An 18612-nucleotide genomic window follows, 5' to 3' on the forward strand; every position below is an offset into this window, starting at 1 on the left:
TAACTAATTACATCTGTGACAACCCTAACCCCAAATAAGGTCACATTACAAGGTACTAAGGGCTAGGACTTCAACACATGAATTTTGCGGGGACACAATTCCACCCCTAGTTGTTACCACTAACGAGAAAAGGATATCTGTGAGATGAACAGCTTGGGAGGCAGGGAAAGGTCAGCAAAGTTTTGCCCACCTTAAGGTTGAGGTGCATGTTAGACACCCAAGTGCAGATGCCGAGTGGGCAGTTGAATAAATGGGTCTGAAATTCCAGGGGGGGGTGTGGGCTAGAGATGAACACTTGGAAGTTGCCAGCATATTGATGATACTGAAAGCCAAGAGACTAGATGAGATCACCAAGGAAGTGAGTTGGGATAGAAAAGTAGAAGAGTTCCAGAGGCTGAAGCTAAGATCCCAATAAAATAGTACCGGGACCAAGGCAAACAGAACTGTGAAATAAAAATCCCATGTATGCTTGTAGTTGTGAAAAAGCAGTTACGTTTTCATGATTTTAAGTTATAGCCTAAATATTTACAAAGCCGTGGCATTTTCGTGTGAAGTGTAAGACGCGTCAGACAGGGTATGGATTGAGTTTTACTGGCTAATATGTTGAAGAAGTTACTGGTACTGAAATGGAATGTTTTGAATGCCATAAAGAAGTCAAAGGATACCAATAAAAATAATAAAGAGCACTCTTCTCAGAGGGAGAAACAACTTTGGAGAACGTTATTTCAGTCCTTGATTTAAGAAGTCATTTTCTAGAAAGGCAGTCATGCTCCAAGCAGCTGTGTAGCTTGTTCTTACATCTGTTTTTGGTGAGAGTATAGTTCGAAATACTTTAAACAAATATTAACACAATATTATCACACTTCAGCAGACTTGAAAAATAGAGAAAGCATCCTGTAACATAACCATTTTAGCCTTTTTATTGTCATTTTTCTATGTTTCTGCTGTTTGGCATGGAGGCAAAAGCTTTGACAGCAAGGTGATAGAGGTGACATACAGCAACTCTAGCCAAAGTGTTCTGAGTCCATCCAGCTCCCATTTCTCTGAGCCACTGCACATTCTGTTGCCTATGTTCTCTCTCTCTCTCTTTTTTCTTTTTGAGACAATTTCGCTCTTGTTGTCCAGGCTAGAGTTCAGTGGTGCAATCTTGGCTTGCCACAGCCTCTGCCTCCCAGGTTCAAGAGATTTCTCCCACCTCAGCTTCCCAAGTAGCTGGGATTACAGGCATGCACTAAAATTATGCCAAAAATTTTTTGGCATAATTGAGATATATAAAGTGAGTCTGAGTGAAGAGTGTTGAATAGTATTATAATAGCTCTTTGATGCAAAAACAAAAGACAGCAAATATGTTCCTGATGACTTGGTTCACGCCCAGCTAATTTTGTATTCTTAGTAGAGACGGAGTATCTCCATGTTGGTCATGGCTGGTCTCAAACTCCTGACCTCAGGTAATCTGCCCATCTTGGCCTCCCAAAGTGCTGGGATTACAGGCATGAGCCACCGTGCCTGGCCACCTCTGCTCCCTTTCTTACTCTGGCTCTCACCTAGTCAAGCTTCAAAACTTAGGTTAGCTGTGACATTTGGGGAAGTGTTTTGTAATTCCTTTATTCAGTGTGCCACACCCTGTTACCCTGCACCATAGCACTTTCCCTGGTTCTGCTTTACGAAGTATTGCTACTAGATCTTCATAATAGTTTATGCCCCCGCCAACTTTGAGGGCAGAGACTGGATTTCTGTATTTTTTCCCTTGGTATCTTGCACAGGACCTGCAGGTAAATATTCAAAAAATATATGTGGACTGCAAATTGAAAAATCAACTTGTTTGCCTGCTTGGTACATATCTAAACTGCCACTGGACTATAATTCCTTATCAGAAGTTAAAATATTTTGTTTAGAGAGTGTCATCAACTAACACAGTACTATTTTAACATATCAATATATCTTGAGAAGATTCCCCTTAACAAAAATTCAAACAGATTGTTACCTAAAGGGTTACATTTGTCCCTAAAAACTGTTTTCCAGAGAGCTCTTGCCGTGAAAGATACTTGAGATATTTACCATATTTTGCTTTTTGTTTTATTATTGACTGTGTCCCTTCAAATTAGTAAGCAAAATGAAGTAATTAGAACCCACCTATGTAAGATAACATGAAAAAATGCAGGAGCTTAGAGAGATAAAATTGCTGTCAGTTGAGACAAGATACACTTTTTTAATTAGTGGATTATTTTGGAAAGAGGAGGTTTAAAAAAATTTTTGGCATGATTGAGATATGTAAAGTTAGTCTGAGTAAAGAGTGTGGAGTAGTATTATAATAGCTCTTTGATGCAGAAACAAAAGGACAGCAAATATGTTCCTGATGACTTGGTTCAAGATTCTTTGCACTGCCCACTTAAAGTGCAAAGAATGTGGTTTTTTGGTAAACCCTCTCCAAAAATAGGAAAAGAAGGAAAGAGGTTTACATTTGATTATTTCTTACTTATCAGTACTGAGAAGAGGCTTTGCCATACAATAGTCTTGATAGCATTGCTCCACCCCTTGAGTTTTACCTTTATTTTGCTAAGTCACGTAGTATGTGACCATTATATACTGAATTCATGTAAGAAACCATGATTATTGACAAAATTTGAGCTAAGCTGTGCAGCATGTTACGTGTGCCATTACAGCATAGTTATTTAAATCTCAATTTCTTTCCCCAGCTCTACTTTACGAAGTGTTTCTACTGGATCTTCAAGACCTTCAAAAATATGTTTGGTGTGTGGGGATGAGGCTTCAGGATGTCATTATGGGGTAGTCACCTGTGGCAGCTGCAAAGTTTTCTTCAAAAGAGCAGTGGAAGGTAAATGTTCATGTGGGTGTTCCTTTTACATATTTTTTTCCTAGTATGTAGTTTACTTGCACAGCTAATGCTATAGCATTATTGGAAATTCTTCAAAAAGGCTTTTGATGTAATCTGTCAGTGATAAATAGTAATAGTTCTTTATATAAAAACCACCTGGAGATTTTCCAATGAGCAATATTTAATGAGCAAAATTTGAAATTCTGAGCAAGGATCACCAAAAAGGTTCCTTTTTTTTTTTTTTTTTTTTTGGTTGGTTGTCACATTTTGTTTTTCAGTGAGACTCAGAACAATAATTCTGTGTCATCGTAAATTTAATTTGTGTGATCTGGAGTAGCAGTTTTACTAGGCACACACAGAATATGTGATTTCTGCCTTTTCTGGGTTTCTGCATAAATATGTGTTTGTGGCAAATTAAAACATTAATATCAGAATCAAGTCTGTGATTTAAGTTGTGTTCCATAGAGAATAATTTCATTTACCAGCTGGTTCAAGCTCCAGGTCCCTGTGTGAGTCCTGCCTTTATTTTTCCTGAAAGTTTCCAAATGAGCATATTAAATGAAATACCTGCCTGAGATTCACTATGCATAGTTAGGCTAGCTTTTGCTTCTGCCCCAAAATTGTACTTCTGAAGGAGATATTGTCTTTAGTTTATTTTTACCTCTCCCCATCCTGACTTACAAGGAGTTATTTACCATCAGACTTGGACCAGGTGGTTTCATTGATGTTGAAAACTGTGTCTGGTGAAAGTGTAGAATTTTTGCTATTAGTAAAAGTTTCATTGTGTAATGGACAATTATATTCACTAAGGAGCTCCACATGACGTCTCCCTAAGATTTATTTCTCAGCCAAGTTTGCTTAGAGATGATTTGGTGCTTCAGAGGCTTAAACATAAGTGACTTGAATGTTTTCCCTCTGTTTTGCCAGAGACCACAAGATCATATCTCTAACTGTGGAATGAAAAAGTTAACCAAGTAATATTCTTTCTTTTGAGATTGATTTTGCCTTAATTGATATTACATGATTTTTACATTATTTACACTATTAATTATTTGGTAGTCCTCAAACCTACCATTGAATTGGTAGAAGGAACTCAGTAATTCTTTCTCAGGATTATGAGCTTGTGGTTACAGGTGATAGAGAATTCAGCAAACTGGCTTAAGCACCAGAGGAAATTCATTGGCCCATATGCTGGAAAGTCCTAGTGTAGGCTTGGCTTCAGGCAAACCATGTTCTTAAGCCAGGTCATTAGAACTCAATCCCACTCACTCTTGGTTTTGTTCTGGCCCTGTTCTCATGCGCATTCTCTCATGGTGCTGAGACAGCTACCAGACCTCCATTAAAAAGAGGTTTTCTGTTCCTGTAAAAGCTCCCAGTGGAATCTCCTCAGATTGAACTTGGCTCACGTGCCCACCTCTGCTCCAGTCCCTGTGGCTGGAAAAGGCAGTGATCAGATAGGCTGGTTCTGGCTGGAGTCAGACGACCTGAACCACCTAGACCAAGAATGGGGAAGGACGTTTCCCTTAGGAAAATGTGGGTTCTGTTACCAGAAGGCCAATTTTTCAGAAAGTAGGAAAAATAAATTTGTACAGTACTGAAGTCAGTTTGCTTTTATAAGGCTTCCCCTGCCTCCTTCTCCCTTTCCTTAATTATATGATTAGCTCAGTAGAAGATAAATAGTTGAAGTTTACATCCGGCACCTTCCTAAGGCCACTTTGTACTTTCCAATATAAGAATCCCCCTTTCTGGTTCACTTAATTAGTAAACAAGTAAGTGGTATGTCAAAATAAAGTGACGTGGAGAAGGGCATTTTGGAGCGGGCAGTGGGAGTCCCTGCTGGCCAGCTGGCCCTACCTATGGATCCAACTTCATGTCAGAACCTATATTTTGGTTCTTTGTAGAATCTGACCCTTCTCTACTTCTGAAGCACAAGGTTTTCTAGAAGTTCTTACTTGCTTTTTCTTGTTTTAAGTAGTTTCTGTGGAAGTACATAGGGAATTATTTTTAGAGCTCAGTTATAAATACACACACAAAAACCTAAATGCAGGCACAGCTTTTTCCTTCATTGGAAAGCTGATTGATCCATGGGTAATGAAACTTGGTAAATGCTTTTTAAGGCTTGTATTAATATAGTTTATTTTGTATTGATTTGGGAATTAGACTTTAATCATTCATCTGCATGAAACAGTGCTGTAAATTTAAAATCTAAACTTCATGAGAGTGAAGACCTATTTGTTTTTGTGTTTTTGTATTTTGTGTTTATTTACACTTTTATCCCGTGTGTGTGAGAGAGGATAAATATGTGAAAAATATGGCTATCTTTATAGAAAATATTTTTGAATTAACAATGAGATTATTTTTATAAAACTTTATAAAATTTACAACACACGTTTCACAAAATCATGGTATATAGGTGTTATTTTCCTTTTCTAGATGAAGACATTTTGAATCAGACTTAGTCACCCAGTTTAGTCCTAAACATTAGGCCAAAGTTAGACGCTTACTCAAGTTGTAGGACTCCAAACCTATACCCAACCTAAAGTCTGGATTCTAAATCTCATAATATAGTCTTGTTATTTTGCCACATCAGTTCCTGAGTTTATGAAAATTATACCCTATATGTTAGTCTATTCATGCCTCCTTGACTCTAACAAAGAAAGTGATTTATGCACTAAGAAGGCACAGTTCAGTACTCTTAGTCTGTGTGTATATATGTGACTCTGTATGTATATACATATACATATGTGTGGATGTATCTTTGTGTATTTAAATACTTACCAAGTTTGTTTCCAGTGTCCCTAAGCACCTCCTTAGATTACAGAAGCAGAGAATTCTGGGCAAGGTGGGTAGAGGGAGCTGGGATGAGGGAAGTCATTTAAAACTGAAAGGAAATAATGGCACCAGGCATAGAACATGAAGATAATCCCTAGAGAACAGACAAGAGGAAAAGCATACCCGCCTGAGTTTTGAGTTGAGGCCCTCAAGGCTTTATGCTCTAGAGTGCATCACCCCAAAGCTTACTATAATAGCATAGCAGTGACTGTGTATGCGGACTGTAAATTATGTTTTTAAAGTATAAATTTGTGTGTGTAGCTCTGTTTAATGGGACGTATGTGTGAGCTTATTTTTTTCTTCTTAAACATTTAATATAAAAAGACTTAGAACTCTCTTCCAAAGTACCTTATTTGCCAATAGTGTCAGTTAATAGCCATATTATCATACCTTACAAATGAGTTTATAGGTTTATTTTTAAATTTGAATCACTTATTTGCCTTGAAGGTTTCAGAACCTTTCTGTCCAAAAAAAAAAAAAAAAAAAAAAAAAAAAAAAAAAAAAAAAATTTTAAAAAGGGTTCTCCCTTGTGGTGGAAGCTAGACTGGCTTTAAGGGTGAGAAACTTAGTTTTAATTTTTGATGTCACTCACTAGGCATAAGATTAAGACAAGTTATTTAACTTCTCTGGGCCTCAGTTTCTTTGCCTATAAATGGAGAAACAGTGTCGCCCTACCCGAACATTGCCATGAAAAATTACCTGAAAACATGGTGTTTGTACAGGTTTTAGGAATTATAAAGTAGCACCAAAATATTATTACTAACCTCTACGAACAAATGCTAAAGTTTCCGGTAATGTCTGTGTAGAGAGATGATGTAAATGATACAATCACATGGCATTGTTAGGTCTTCATTTTTCAGCCCTTCATTTTCCTTTATTACATCTTCATTCTTCCTGTAATATATTTTGTCCTGAGAGCTGCCTTTGAAGTGGCAAGATCCTTCTAAACCAGCAGTTCTCAAAGGCTGTGTGTGTGGGGAATGGGGACCTGTGGAAATTTCTTAGAGGTGCTCTTCCAGTATGGACTGAACTGTTGAGATTTACTCCTATAACAAGGCTCTGTGGCAGTCCCACCATTGGGAGTCTCACAGTTGAGAAAATATTGAGAGCCATCAACCAGGCTTTACCTCTTCTGTTAGAAGTTTTTAGGGAAGGCAGTCTTATCTCCACAATCTAGCAAGGCTGTGGATATTTAGTAGCCACCAAATAAATGTTTGAATGTACCCATGTGACATAAGAGCAGTCAAGGTTGAATGACTTCCGCCCAAACCAGTAAATTATCAATGGAACTAGCCCAAGAATTTGTGTAGGCCTTTTGACTTCTAATCTGTAATTTCTCGTTTGTCTGAGTTTTTCCTTTCTCACTTTCTTTCCAACTGTAAATTGTCATTAGTTCCATCTCATCTGTGTTTTTTAGTTTGTGATTCCTCAGTGAACAGAGTTGACTGTATTCAGCACACTATTTTATAACCTAATTTCCTTTTTGAATACTGAGTATCTACGCAGTGTCTGGAAGACACAGCTACTACAAATCACTAAATAGTTATATGGCTGTAGAAGAGGAAGAGAGTTCATTATTATGTAAAGTCAACTGGATTTAAATTTTTTAAGCAGACCTGAGAGTCCATGTTTTGGTAAGGTCAGCCAGATTGTATGATGTCAGTTTCCACACTCAGACATTTCCCTTGAAGGAAGAGACTGATGTCTATTTCTTGAAACTAAATGGCTTTGAAAGATACAATTACAAGTTAATCTTGAGGTTTTTCAAATAGGCGATATTTTAAGACAGCCAAGCCTGTGAACAAGTACCTCATTTTTTTCCCTTGTAGTTCAATTCACAGCGTACATTTTAAAGATCTTTAAATTTATTGACTGTGTATTCTGTGGGAGAAAATATTTCTAAGGAAATGTAATGGTTGATGAATCGTTAATTTTCTTTGCTTCTCTAAAATTAATGAGTAAACTGAACAGTTCCAGAGCAGTGTGTTTCACTGTGTCATAAACCGTGTTATCCCTGTCAGTGCTGCGTGTACACACACTCATGAGCAAGAGGGAAGAGCAAGTGAGGGTGCCAGCAGGTGGGAGGTGTGTGTTTGGGGGGCAGTGAGCATTTGTGCCACAAAACAGAAAACTTCATTGTAGTGCACACAAGACAAATCAGAATGTTGTTAATATTACATAATAACTCAAACATAGCCATCTCCTAATAGCTGGCAATGTACAGCTAACTGATAAAGCAGGGGAATAATTTAATGTATATTTATTAGATGTTTTCAATTAATGATATACAGCCTCTGGTGTTTCCATGAACCACGTACAGGAAGCTCATGAGCATCTGAGCCCATTGTTACAAGTACAATATTTGCTGTGTCTGATATAGGAAATCAAGGATTGTCTGCCTACTATTTTCTCATGAAGCACCTTAAAGATTTTTTGCTTTTCTCCTTTTTCAGAATTTAGGAGCCAGGTAACCTGACTCTAATTATTTACTGCAAGAGCCTAAATAAGTACCTATCCATTAGATTATATCTAAGATTATAATGAACACTCCTTTCCTCCTTCCATAAGCATAAGGCTTTAGTGCTAATGGCAACTGTTTGCCCAGATTTCTGATATCCCTTCAGTTCATTGCTATTGGAACCCATAGAGCCATGACATTTAGTCTACCCTGAAAGGTTAGGGAAGGTTTATCCAAGAATTGACCCCCACGCTGAATCTTGAGAGATTAGACTTGACGTTGTTCAGGGGCATAAGAACAGGCTGTTGTTGCTCAGGGCACCAGAAGCAGTTTTGTGTTACCACTGTGTAAACTTTCAGATGGGAAGTGATAGGAAGTGAGGTTAAATGAGCAGACTGGGACCAAGTCCTGGCCTCCGAGGAAGAACCTGAATTCATCCTTCAGCAAAACAGAACCTCTGAATGTTTTCATGCAGCAGAGTGGTAAGCTCAGTCTTGCATCCAAGATCTGGCTGTTGTGAGGTATACTTATTGAAATGGTGGCTGTTTTCATCACTTGAGCTAGAAATGACCTGGGATGGACCTAGGCCAGTGCTGTCAGGGATTGCGAGGGCAGGCAGATAATAAGACCTTCTGGAAAGTAACATGGGCAGCTCTGTGTTGGAAGTGAAGAAGCAAAGATCGAGGATGACTCCCCAGGCATGGCTGCTGACGCCATTCACTGAGCTAAGGAATGCTGGAGTGGGGGCAGCTTTGAGCAAGAGATGAAAGATTCATTCACTCAGCAGACATTTACTCAATACCTACTAAATGCCAGGTACCATTCGAAGCATGACTGGAGACATTTTGGACAGAGATCCCTGTCCTGGTAGAGCTTACATTCTAGTGAGGGGTGATGAAGAGATTAAACATAACAAATGAGTTCTTTATGTAACATAAGAAAAGGTGATTGGCTATGGGGGAAAAATCATTGCTAGGATAAAGGAGAATTAGATGAGGTTTGGTTTAGGACAAGACTAAAATGCCTGTGGGACATTCAGGTATATCTAAGAGGTAGTTGGATGTCTAATTCTGAATCTTGGGAAACAAGGCAAGATTAAAAATAAGGATTTCACAATCATCGTTCATGAAAGTGGATGCAAATGGCCAAGAAATCAGAATTCAGAAAGACAGAGTAGGCCAAGGTTAGAACCTTTAAGAACATAAGTCTAGGACATTGAGTGCATACATGGCACGGTGTGTGAATAACTGGTCTCTCTCCTTCAGTTTCCAACTTGCACACAGAGAAGTCTTAGTTACTTTGTCTCTTTATTCGCCATTTTTGCTGAACTTCAGACATTATTGAATCTATGCAGTTTTCAATTCTAGGTTTGATTCTTTATCATTATGCTTTGATTATTATGAATGTTAATCAGCCCAGAGCCCCAAACCAAACATGATATTGAGGGAATTTGGTTTGCTAACCAGTGCGGAGGCGACACCCAGCATGCAGCAGGTGCTTAGAGAACATGGGTTAATTTGTTGGTAACTACTCACTTATGTGAGTAGAGTTCGCACTTGTTTCTGTCACCATGCCACTTGTTTCTCCAAAGCAGAAAATACATTGAAGTAATTTATTAGAAAATGACTTGAAATAGGGATGTGCGGGCCAAAAGTAAATTGGCATTATCCAAAGACAGCTGCTTGTAGCTTAAATTTTAAATCAAGGTGCACTTCACATGGCAAATTTGAAAACTAAGTCAGGAGCACAGTATATAATTTTGAAAGTCATTTCCCAAGTTTATGTGTTTGTTTACAACCCACGATGTTCCAGAAAATAATCCAAGGTACCTCACAGATGAGTTAAAATGAAATTTAAGTGAAACAAACAAGACAGCAGAAAGGGGAGATGAGAGCAAGAGACAGAAAAGTTGAGCCAAGAATGGAGATGATGTAAAGGATGTGCGTCTCAAGGCGTTTGTCGAGGCTGGCAACTTATTTGATACACAGCTTTCTAGCAGCCAGCCCAAAGCCAGTGAAGAGTCATCTGACTCATGATGTTCTTAAAAGCTAGTTTAGGGAATCGCCTGATTATAAGAAAATTTTCATGAGCTACTTTGGTTTTAATGTGCCTGCTCTTGTCATCTAAATTATATGGTAAGATCTAAAAAGTAACTCTCCCATTGATACTAATAGAATAATTTGGTATAGATTTAGGGAGCAGTTCTGAGAAAATACTTAGTTCTGTGTCCACCCGGCCCTATAAGAATAGCTACTGAGCACTTACTTGGTGCAGGCTCTGTGCCAAGTACTTCATATTTTATCTCATTTATTTCTCATAATAGCCTTCTTAAGTGAAAGTGTTATGAGTTTGGAAAGGCAATGCCTGAATCTAAACTCCCTCAACAATTGTTGTTACAGGGAAAACATTGGCTATTTCTTAACAAGGCTTAAAAGTATGATCCTTTATCTATTTAAAAATAATAAATATTTATTGAGTACTTATTTTGTGCTGTTTGTGCTAGGAACTTGATTGCCTATTTGCATTTTAATCCTCCTAATAAGTCTGTCAAATGTGTGGGGTTATTATCTATCCCCATTTTAGAGATCAGTCCACTGAGGCATGCAGGTAGTAAATAACTTGTCCAAGGTCACCCAGTAAGAAGGAAGAGGCGCAGCTAGGATTTGAACCCAGGCAGCCCAGGCCTTCTGACTCTATGTACTTAACACATCAGCTATATTGCCTCTCACAGAGTAATATCAGATACCAACTATTTTTACCCATCAAAAAGTAGGGCAAAAGCTCAGGCTTTAGAATACTAAGGAAGACCACATTATAATTTAACAATCATCTTGCTATACTCTAAATAATTAACTCTTACCCATTCTAAGTTGAAACCTTAATTTGAATTTCTGTTGCCCTAATGGGAAAGAAATTGGGTAATCTCTATTTTTTCTTAAGGAATGAACTTCATATTTTAAAAAAATTACCATTACTATCCTGAAGTACATCTTTAACATCTTGATATTAATCTAAAGCTTTATTTAAAATTTTTATCTTCCTGTGTTTCATTTCCTGTGTGTGATAAAAATTAGATGTAGCCTATCAGGCTCAGAGACCCATTGGGAGAATGGCCTTCCTCATACAGAGCTGAAAGCTACTGGGTCTTCAGCTCTTTGATGTCTGCTCTATGCATGGTGGCTCAGAAACCATACCCAAGCATCCGAGGACATGAAGCTGCTCTTATAGAGCTTGCACTCATGGTGTGGTTATTTATGATCATATAACTTGTGTGATTTGATATTATTGAGAATGATTTGACACCAGAAATGAAAATTGCTAAATTAACTGTAGTCAAATACTAAAATTGAGCCTCGGCAGGATGAGAAGGATGGGAGGCAAGCGGTAAAGGAATAGAAGATGGAGACTGGGCTGGGCGTGGTGGCTCATGCCGAAAATTCCAGCACTTTGCGAGGCTTAAGCAGATGGGTCACTTGAGCTGAGGAATTCCAGACCAGCCTGGGCAACATGGCAAAACCACATCTCTACAAAAAGTTAAAAAAAAAAAAAAAAAAAAACTCAGGCAAGATGGTGCATGCTTGTAGTCTCAGCTGTTTGTGGGGGCTGAGGCAGGAGGATTGCTTGGACCCAGATGTTGAAGCTGCGGTGAGCGGAGATCATACCACTGCACTTCAGCCTGAGTGATAAAGTAAGACCCCGTCCCCACCACTACCACCACCACCATCACCACCACTACCAACAACAACAAAACGGTGAAGGAGACTGGAGGCTAAGGACACCTGCTTGAGCAGACCCAGCTCCATGAAAGCCTTGCCTGGCTAGAACTAGTCCATGCCCAAGTGATGTCGAGGAGGAGACTAAACAAAGACCCTGGGGTCAGATTATGTAAGGCCTTAATATCCGAATGAGAAATCTCAGCTCTTCTCTCTTAATTTTTGAAGACAGAGTCTTGCTCTGTTGGCCAGGCTGGAGTACAGTGGCACAATCTTGGTTCACTGCAACCTCTGTCTCCTGGGCTCAAGCAGTTCTCCTGCCTCAGCCTCCTGAGTAGCTGGGATTACAGGCATGTGCCACCACGCCTGGCTAATTTTTGTATTTTTAGTAGAGACAGAGTTTCACCATGTTGGCCAGGATGGTCTCAAACTCCTGACCTCATGTGATCTACCTGCAGTGGCCTCCCAAAGTGCTGGGATTACAGGTATGAGCCACCATGCCCAGCCTGCCCTTCTCTTAAATATAGCAAGTTCTTTTATAAAGTCTTCTACTGCAGAAAAAGACACTGTGACTTATGCAGTTTTGTCCCTTGATGCTGTGCAGCAGCTCGTGCAGGGTACCACTTAGAGGAGAAGACAACCACTGTAATGCAGCTGTGGAGAAGGAAAAACAGAAAGGGCCTGGCCACAAATGATCCTGTCAAGCCGAAGACCTGCCTGAGGATATGAAAAGGAGGAATTGGCAGGACTGGGTGGTGGTTCAGTTCTGGGGAATGATGACAACCTCTGACAGACTGAGGAAGAAACACTGAAAACCCTAAGAATAGGGCAAATGAGTGGCGTTTAGAACTGCTGAGGCTTCAGAGATCAGTTTGCCAAAAGGGATGAAACTGGATAAAAAGGAATACAAGAACAGAGAGACAAAACTCTGGAAAAGTTTATTATTTTCCTGGAGATGTTTTCTTGGGAGTTTTACAGTAAACAAACCACACAGTTAGCTTCTAGACAGTTTGGCAGCAGGTTGGCTTAGCCAGATGTACGTGGCCGTTGGGGCCGTTTGGTGCACTGTGTGGGAAGTTACATAATGAAATTGAAAGTCTGGGGAAGGTATTGGGTCCTCAGTACCGATGGAACAGGGTTGCTTGGTTTAGTGATCACTGGGAATTGTGTGCTATCGTCAGTACTGGTATTAGAACTCCTGATTCTAGCGGGTTATGACCCCATGTAGAGCCACAATATGAAGTTATTAATAATTGAGAAGGCAGGAAATTTCTGTGTACCAAATTTAAAAGCATGCCAGTCTTTCAAGCCCCTCAATTTTTTCATGTAATATTTTACTTTTTAAAGACATGCATATCTAGAGAAATAATTCTTCGCTTTTAACCTTATTCCTCAATATCTATATTTACTGCCCTTTTGACTTGTTGGATAGGAAAAAGAGAAGCTGATAATGATTTTTCTAGAGATAAGTAGATACATTTAAAATATAAATACATTTTTTCCAGAGTCTTCCCCCACCTCACTCAGCCACTCAGTGAGCACTGTTCTGGGGCAAAAGGAACAGAGGCAAAACCTTGTGTGTTATCCAGAAGACTTCAGACCCACCAGAAATCATCATAAAATTATCTTCTCATATGCCCACATGCTCACATTGTCTCTCTCCCACCCTCTCATCTTTCCAGTACCATAAACCAAATCCACATCAAGAAAAGAACAAGTTGACACCAAAGAACCGAGCTCACAATTCTTGCAAAGCCACTTTGCCCTCACGTTGGCCCTGTTTGAAGCTCTTTAATAAATGCTAGCTCTTGGAATTTGTTGATTATTACATTTACAAAAGCATCACCCTCCTGTATGTGCTGTGTTGCTAATTAACAGTGAATTCTTATAACTCACATAGCCAAGAACAATCCCATGAAAGAGAGAGAAATTTATTTTCTCCTTACAGGTACAAGAGACTGAATCTCACACCTCTATGGGGTCCTTAATGTCTGTACTGGAGCCGTTAGCTTCATTAAATCACTGACATTTGACAACATAATACATCTTTATAAAAATGTTTACTCTTCTATATGAGGAATAAGGTTGAAAGTAAAAACATGAAATAAAACAAAAGATAAAATAATACCCATCTAGAAAGGCATCATGACTATCAACAAGGTTGAAAAGTCACAGCAAATTAGCTGAGGAGTAGATGGTATGAGTTTTTTGAAAAGTTTGATGTAAATTCATACATACAGTACTCTAGATACAGCACAGGCTCTTTAAGTTCTTTTTACTTGTTTCCAGGAATCAAAACTGTAGAAATTTTTTGCGGGGAGGGGCATGGGAGAAGCAAATACCTCCTCCTTCCTTTCAATCCCATTTTGTATTTTATTTTCTCCTTCCATTTGGAAGGAAGACCTAGGGCTTTAGTTTGGAGATTCATACCATCCTCTTAGAAGCCTTACTGACCATTTATTACTATTTAGTGAAAGGCTACCTAACATTTTGGACCCTTGCTGTGAGGGTTTTCCAGTAAGAGGCTGTATAATAAAGGCATTACCAACATAGGTTCCAATATCACTTTTATGTAGTGTTATACAGAATGACACTGCCCACTCTGAGACTCAGCAAATAAGTCTGTTTCCTCTTCTATAAACAAGGAAAATCATCAGAGTATCTGCCCTGCCCATATTTGAGTTAGAAAGATAAAAATTAACACACATGTGTTTACAGTGCTTTAGAAACAAGGGAGTGCTTTATAAACATTACATTTTAAAGAGTTTTTCTCTTTGTTAAGAAGTGATGCTACCTTGGTTCTCAATAAAATGTGGAATATTTAAACTGTGGCTACTTTATATACATGTTAAATATTTGATTTGAAGGGGAAAAAGTAAAAATTGCAGAAAAATATATGTTACTTAAGGTAAGACCTGGAGTGTTTACTTGTCACTGGTTTAGGTAGATCTCTATTATTTATGAATATTGTGCCAAAGGGCCAACTGAGAAAGCTGTTGCATTTAAGACCAGGATTTAAATTTAGTCTGGCCTAATACAGAACCAGACAAAGAACAAAGATATTTTTCATGCTCTTTCTACATCTTAAACAATTTAGAAGATCACAGCTACTTTTTGCTTCCGTTTTTTTCCCCTTTAATTAACTGTACCAAGATCTCTAAAACATACTACATTCTCTTACCCTCCCACAACTTAATTGGAAAACCAGTGCAGAATTAGTCTAGGTTGGTGATTTTTCATCTGGCCTGCACCATAGCATTTTCCTGGCTCAGCCAGGCTCAGCAATTTGATATAGCTAAGATTACATAAGTTTTAATTGTTTTGTTTTTTAGCATCCAATATAAACTGAAAGCACATTTGAAAAAGAATTGGAATGATAAGAGTATTAGTAGCCATTAAGTAGAAATCTTAAGTAGAAAATCACTGTTTTTAAAGGAGAATGTTTGAAGTTGTTGTAGACATACCGTTTCTAAATATTAGATCAAAAATTCCTTCAAACAACATCTCCTTTCAATTTTTTTAAATTAAATATACTCTGACACATCAGATTAGGATTTATTTGAAAATCTTAAGTTGTTGTCACTGGTGATACTTAAAATTCAAAATTAGGTATGTTGCTTCTCTAAAATATTGAGAGAGCTGACCTTTGCCTAATTTAACCAGCATCTGACAGACCAGAGCTATAATAGTGACTGAGGTCAGATCACACTGAAACATGAAAAACCAGGTTCAGAATTTAGAAAATCAATCCAGGAGCAAGCGCTGAGAAGACACATGATGGGGTAAGGGACCACACGGCTAGTCAATTTGTGATAAAGCAGTAACCAGAAATGGAAAGGGAAACACTTCGAGTCTAGAGCCAGCAGAAACCAGGCACATGCCTTCAATTCAGCAACAGCCGTGGAGTACTCACTAAGGACCAGGCACCAGGAATGTGCTGTTAATTCCCATTAATAAGAAGGCCCAAGGAACCTAGATTCCACAGTTGACTTTATTCTCAGCAGTGTACATCTATTTTTAAAATCATCTTCTCTATCTTGAAAATTATCTGTAAAGCAGACTAAACATATTGGGTCCTCGGAATTAACCTCGTCTTTCTCAGTGAAGCAGTACAAATTGCACAAAAATTACAAATAGAAGCCGGAAAGATTTCCCTTTTACAAAGTTGCCCACTACTGAACTGAGTTCACTAGGCAGAAAATTGGAGTTTTCAGACACGGGTAGCTATTTTCTTTATCAGACTAAGTTGTAATTTATAATAGTGACCCATAGGGAGGAGCTGTGAACAAAAAGAACTGATTTTAGTGGGAAAAATTAACCTCTGTTGAGCCATTAACACATTCACTGTAAAACCAGAAAATTATTGCATTTTTAAAGTTACTTGAATATTTGAGTAAATTACATTTCCCATAGTGAAGAGGCACATCAAAGTGTAACATGGAAGTATGTTTCTCCATTTATATAGGAAATCAGAGTAGGCTTCCTGTCTTTACCATAACTTACCATTATGTAAGTACTAATTGTACTTTTTATTTTTTTTTACTATCAAAGATGATGTGACATTACAATTCAAAAAAGAATAGTAATAAAAATAATGCTAACGCATTAATAAAAACACTGTTTTCATAGGAGACTAGATTAAGAAATACTTATAAAATATCATTATTAAGTGATTTTAGATATAAAATTCCTTTATGCAACTTTCCCTTTAAAATCATAAAATTAGGTGAGGTGTGGTAGCTCCTACTTATAATCCCAGCACTTTGGGAGGCTGAGGCGGGTGGATCACTTGAGGCCAGGAGTTCGAGACCAGCCTCACCAACATGGTGAAACCCTGTCTCTACTACAAATACAAAAAACTAGTCAGATGTGGGTGGTCACCTGTAATCCCAGCTACTCTAGAGGCAGAGAAAGGAGAATGGCTTGAACCCAGGAGACAGAGGTTGCAGTGAGCTAAGATCATACCATTGCACTCTAGCCTGAGCAACAAGAGCGAAACTCCATTTCAAAAAAATAAATAAAATTATAAAATGAAATATACTCCTAATGGATCTGAGTAGGATTTATTTGAAGATCCTTTGTTACTAACTGAACTACAAGAAGAATGTGATTTCAGATACTTGTGGATATGTTACCTTCAGTAGTGAATTTTTTTAAATCCTCAAGGTTACTGAAATATGTTTAAGATTTAAGTTGAAAAATTAGCAAACATTTTTGCCTCGTAAATAATTTTTTCTTTAGTAATTGTATTATGGTATCATTCTACTATGTATTACAGATGATTTGGACTTTTTGTTGCTTGGGGAAAAGCTATTACTAAGGAAAATGTTATTATGCAGAAAGGTGTGTACCTGGAATGCTACCTGTTGTAGACCAGTCTTTTAAAAAATGGAAATGGCCTCATACAGACTCATGGAAAGAGCCTTCTGGTTTTGTTTTTGTTGTTGTTTGTATCATCTGACCAGGGAACACCATTAGTTTCTTACACTTAGACTTCTAGAACATTTTCTGTGTGTCCACTCATACTTATTGAATGACTAATTAAGAAATCAGTGGGAAATTAATGTGAGGCACAGATTTTAATTTTACACAGGTAAATCATTGGATAAGTATTCTTCCCACTGCCTAAGATTCAATTAAAATCCTATAATTAAATAATTCTGTCATATGTAATGTAGATCATACAAAATTTTCTTGATACAAAATTTTCATCGAAAATGAAAATTCTTTCTTCATACTAAATTTTCATTGAAGACAATATTTCCAGGTTCAGTTGCTTACTGTTTAAAGGTTTTGCTTGACGTGTGCTTTTTTTCATTTTAATTGTAATTGAGACTACAGGATAGTATCTCATTTCCTAGGTTTAGATGTACTGGGTTGTCATCAGAATCGTAGCCTTAGGAGGCTATGTTCAAATTCCAGTGTCATCATTTATAATATTCATCACTTAACATCTATTAAATGCTACTGTAAGTCATGCACCAAAACTGACATTCTGTTATTTTATTTTCTGTTTAATTTCTTAAAAGTTAAACAATATTCTAATTTTAAGATAAAGAAATTAGAGAAATTAAACAGTTTGTGCATACTTACACTGTGAAAGACAGAGCTAGGAATTGCACACAGGTTTTTCTGACTCCAAAGTGTTTCTTTTTTTTTTTTTTTTTGAGACAGAGCTTCACTCTTGTTACCCAGGTTGGAGTGCAATGGTGCGATCTCGGCTCACCGCAACCTCCGCCTCCTGGGTTCAGGCAATTCTCCTGCCTCAACCTCCTGAGTAGCTGGGATTACAGGCACACGCCACCATGCCCAGCTGATTTTTTGTATTTTTAGTAGAGACGGGGTTTCACCATGTTGACCAGGATGGTCTCGATCTCTTGACCTCGTGATCCACCCGCCTCAGCCTCCCAAAGTGCTGGGATTACAGGCGTGAGCCACCGCGTCCGGCCCAAAGTGTTTCTTATTTTATTTCATCATGTGACACTCCTGGCCCTAGGACTTTGGGCAAGATACCCAGCCTCTCCGTGATTCTGAACTATAAAATGAAAATCTGGTAATCCTTACCTTATCATGATGCTTTAGTGATTGAAGATGATGTGGGCCAAGTACCTGACACATTGTGGGCATTAAATAAATGATAGCTGTTCACAGTGCTCTTACTACTTGTCAAGAGTGGACATGTACCACATAATATGCAAAGCTCTCTGTTATTTGATGGAATAGTAGTATATAAAATGTCAGGGGAATAGTAATTTTTATGTCAGACTTCAACA

At 38.1% G+C, this 18612-nt stretch overlaps 1 protein-coding gene across 2 annotated transcripts in view; it reads left to right on the top strand.

Moving 5' to 3' along the window:
* NR3C2 (nuclear receptor subfamily 3 group C member 2) overlaps positions 1–18612 on the top strand; it is a 357173-nt gene that overhangs the window by 165778 nt on the left and 172783 nt on the right. Inside the window, exon 3 of one of the 2 annotated variants that reach the window (XM_032246540.1) lies at positions 2697–2848. In XM_032246540.1, coding sequence (XP_032102431.1) covers positions 2697–2848 — 152 coding nt within the window. The remainder of the gene's footprint in view (positions 1–2696; positions 2849–18612) is intronic. The other variant, XM_032246541.1, reaches the window with a different exon arrangement.

This window comes from Sapajus apella, unplaced genomic scaffold, assembly GCF_009761245.1.
Source record: "Sapajus apella isolate SASKATOON/1434 unplaced genomic scaffold, GSC_monkey_1.0 scaffold61, whole genome shotgun sequence".
Taxonomy (NCBI): domain Eukaryota; kingdom Metazoa; phylum Chordata; class Mammalia; order Primates; family Cebidae; genus Sapajus; species Sapajus apella.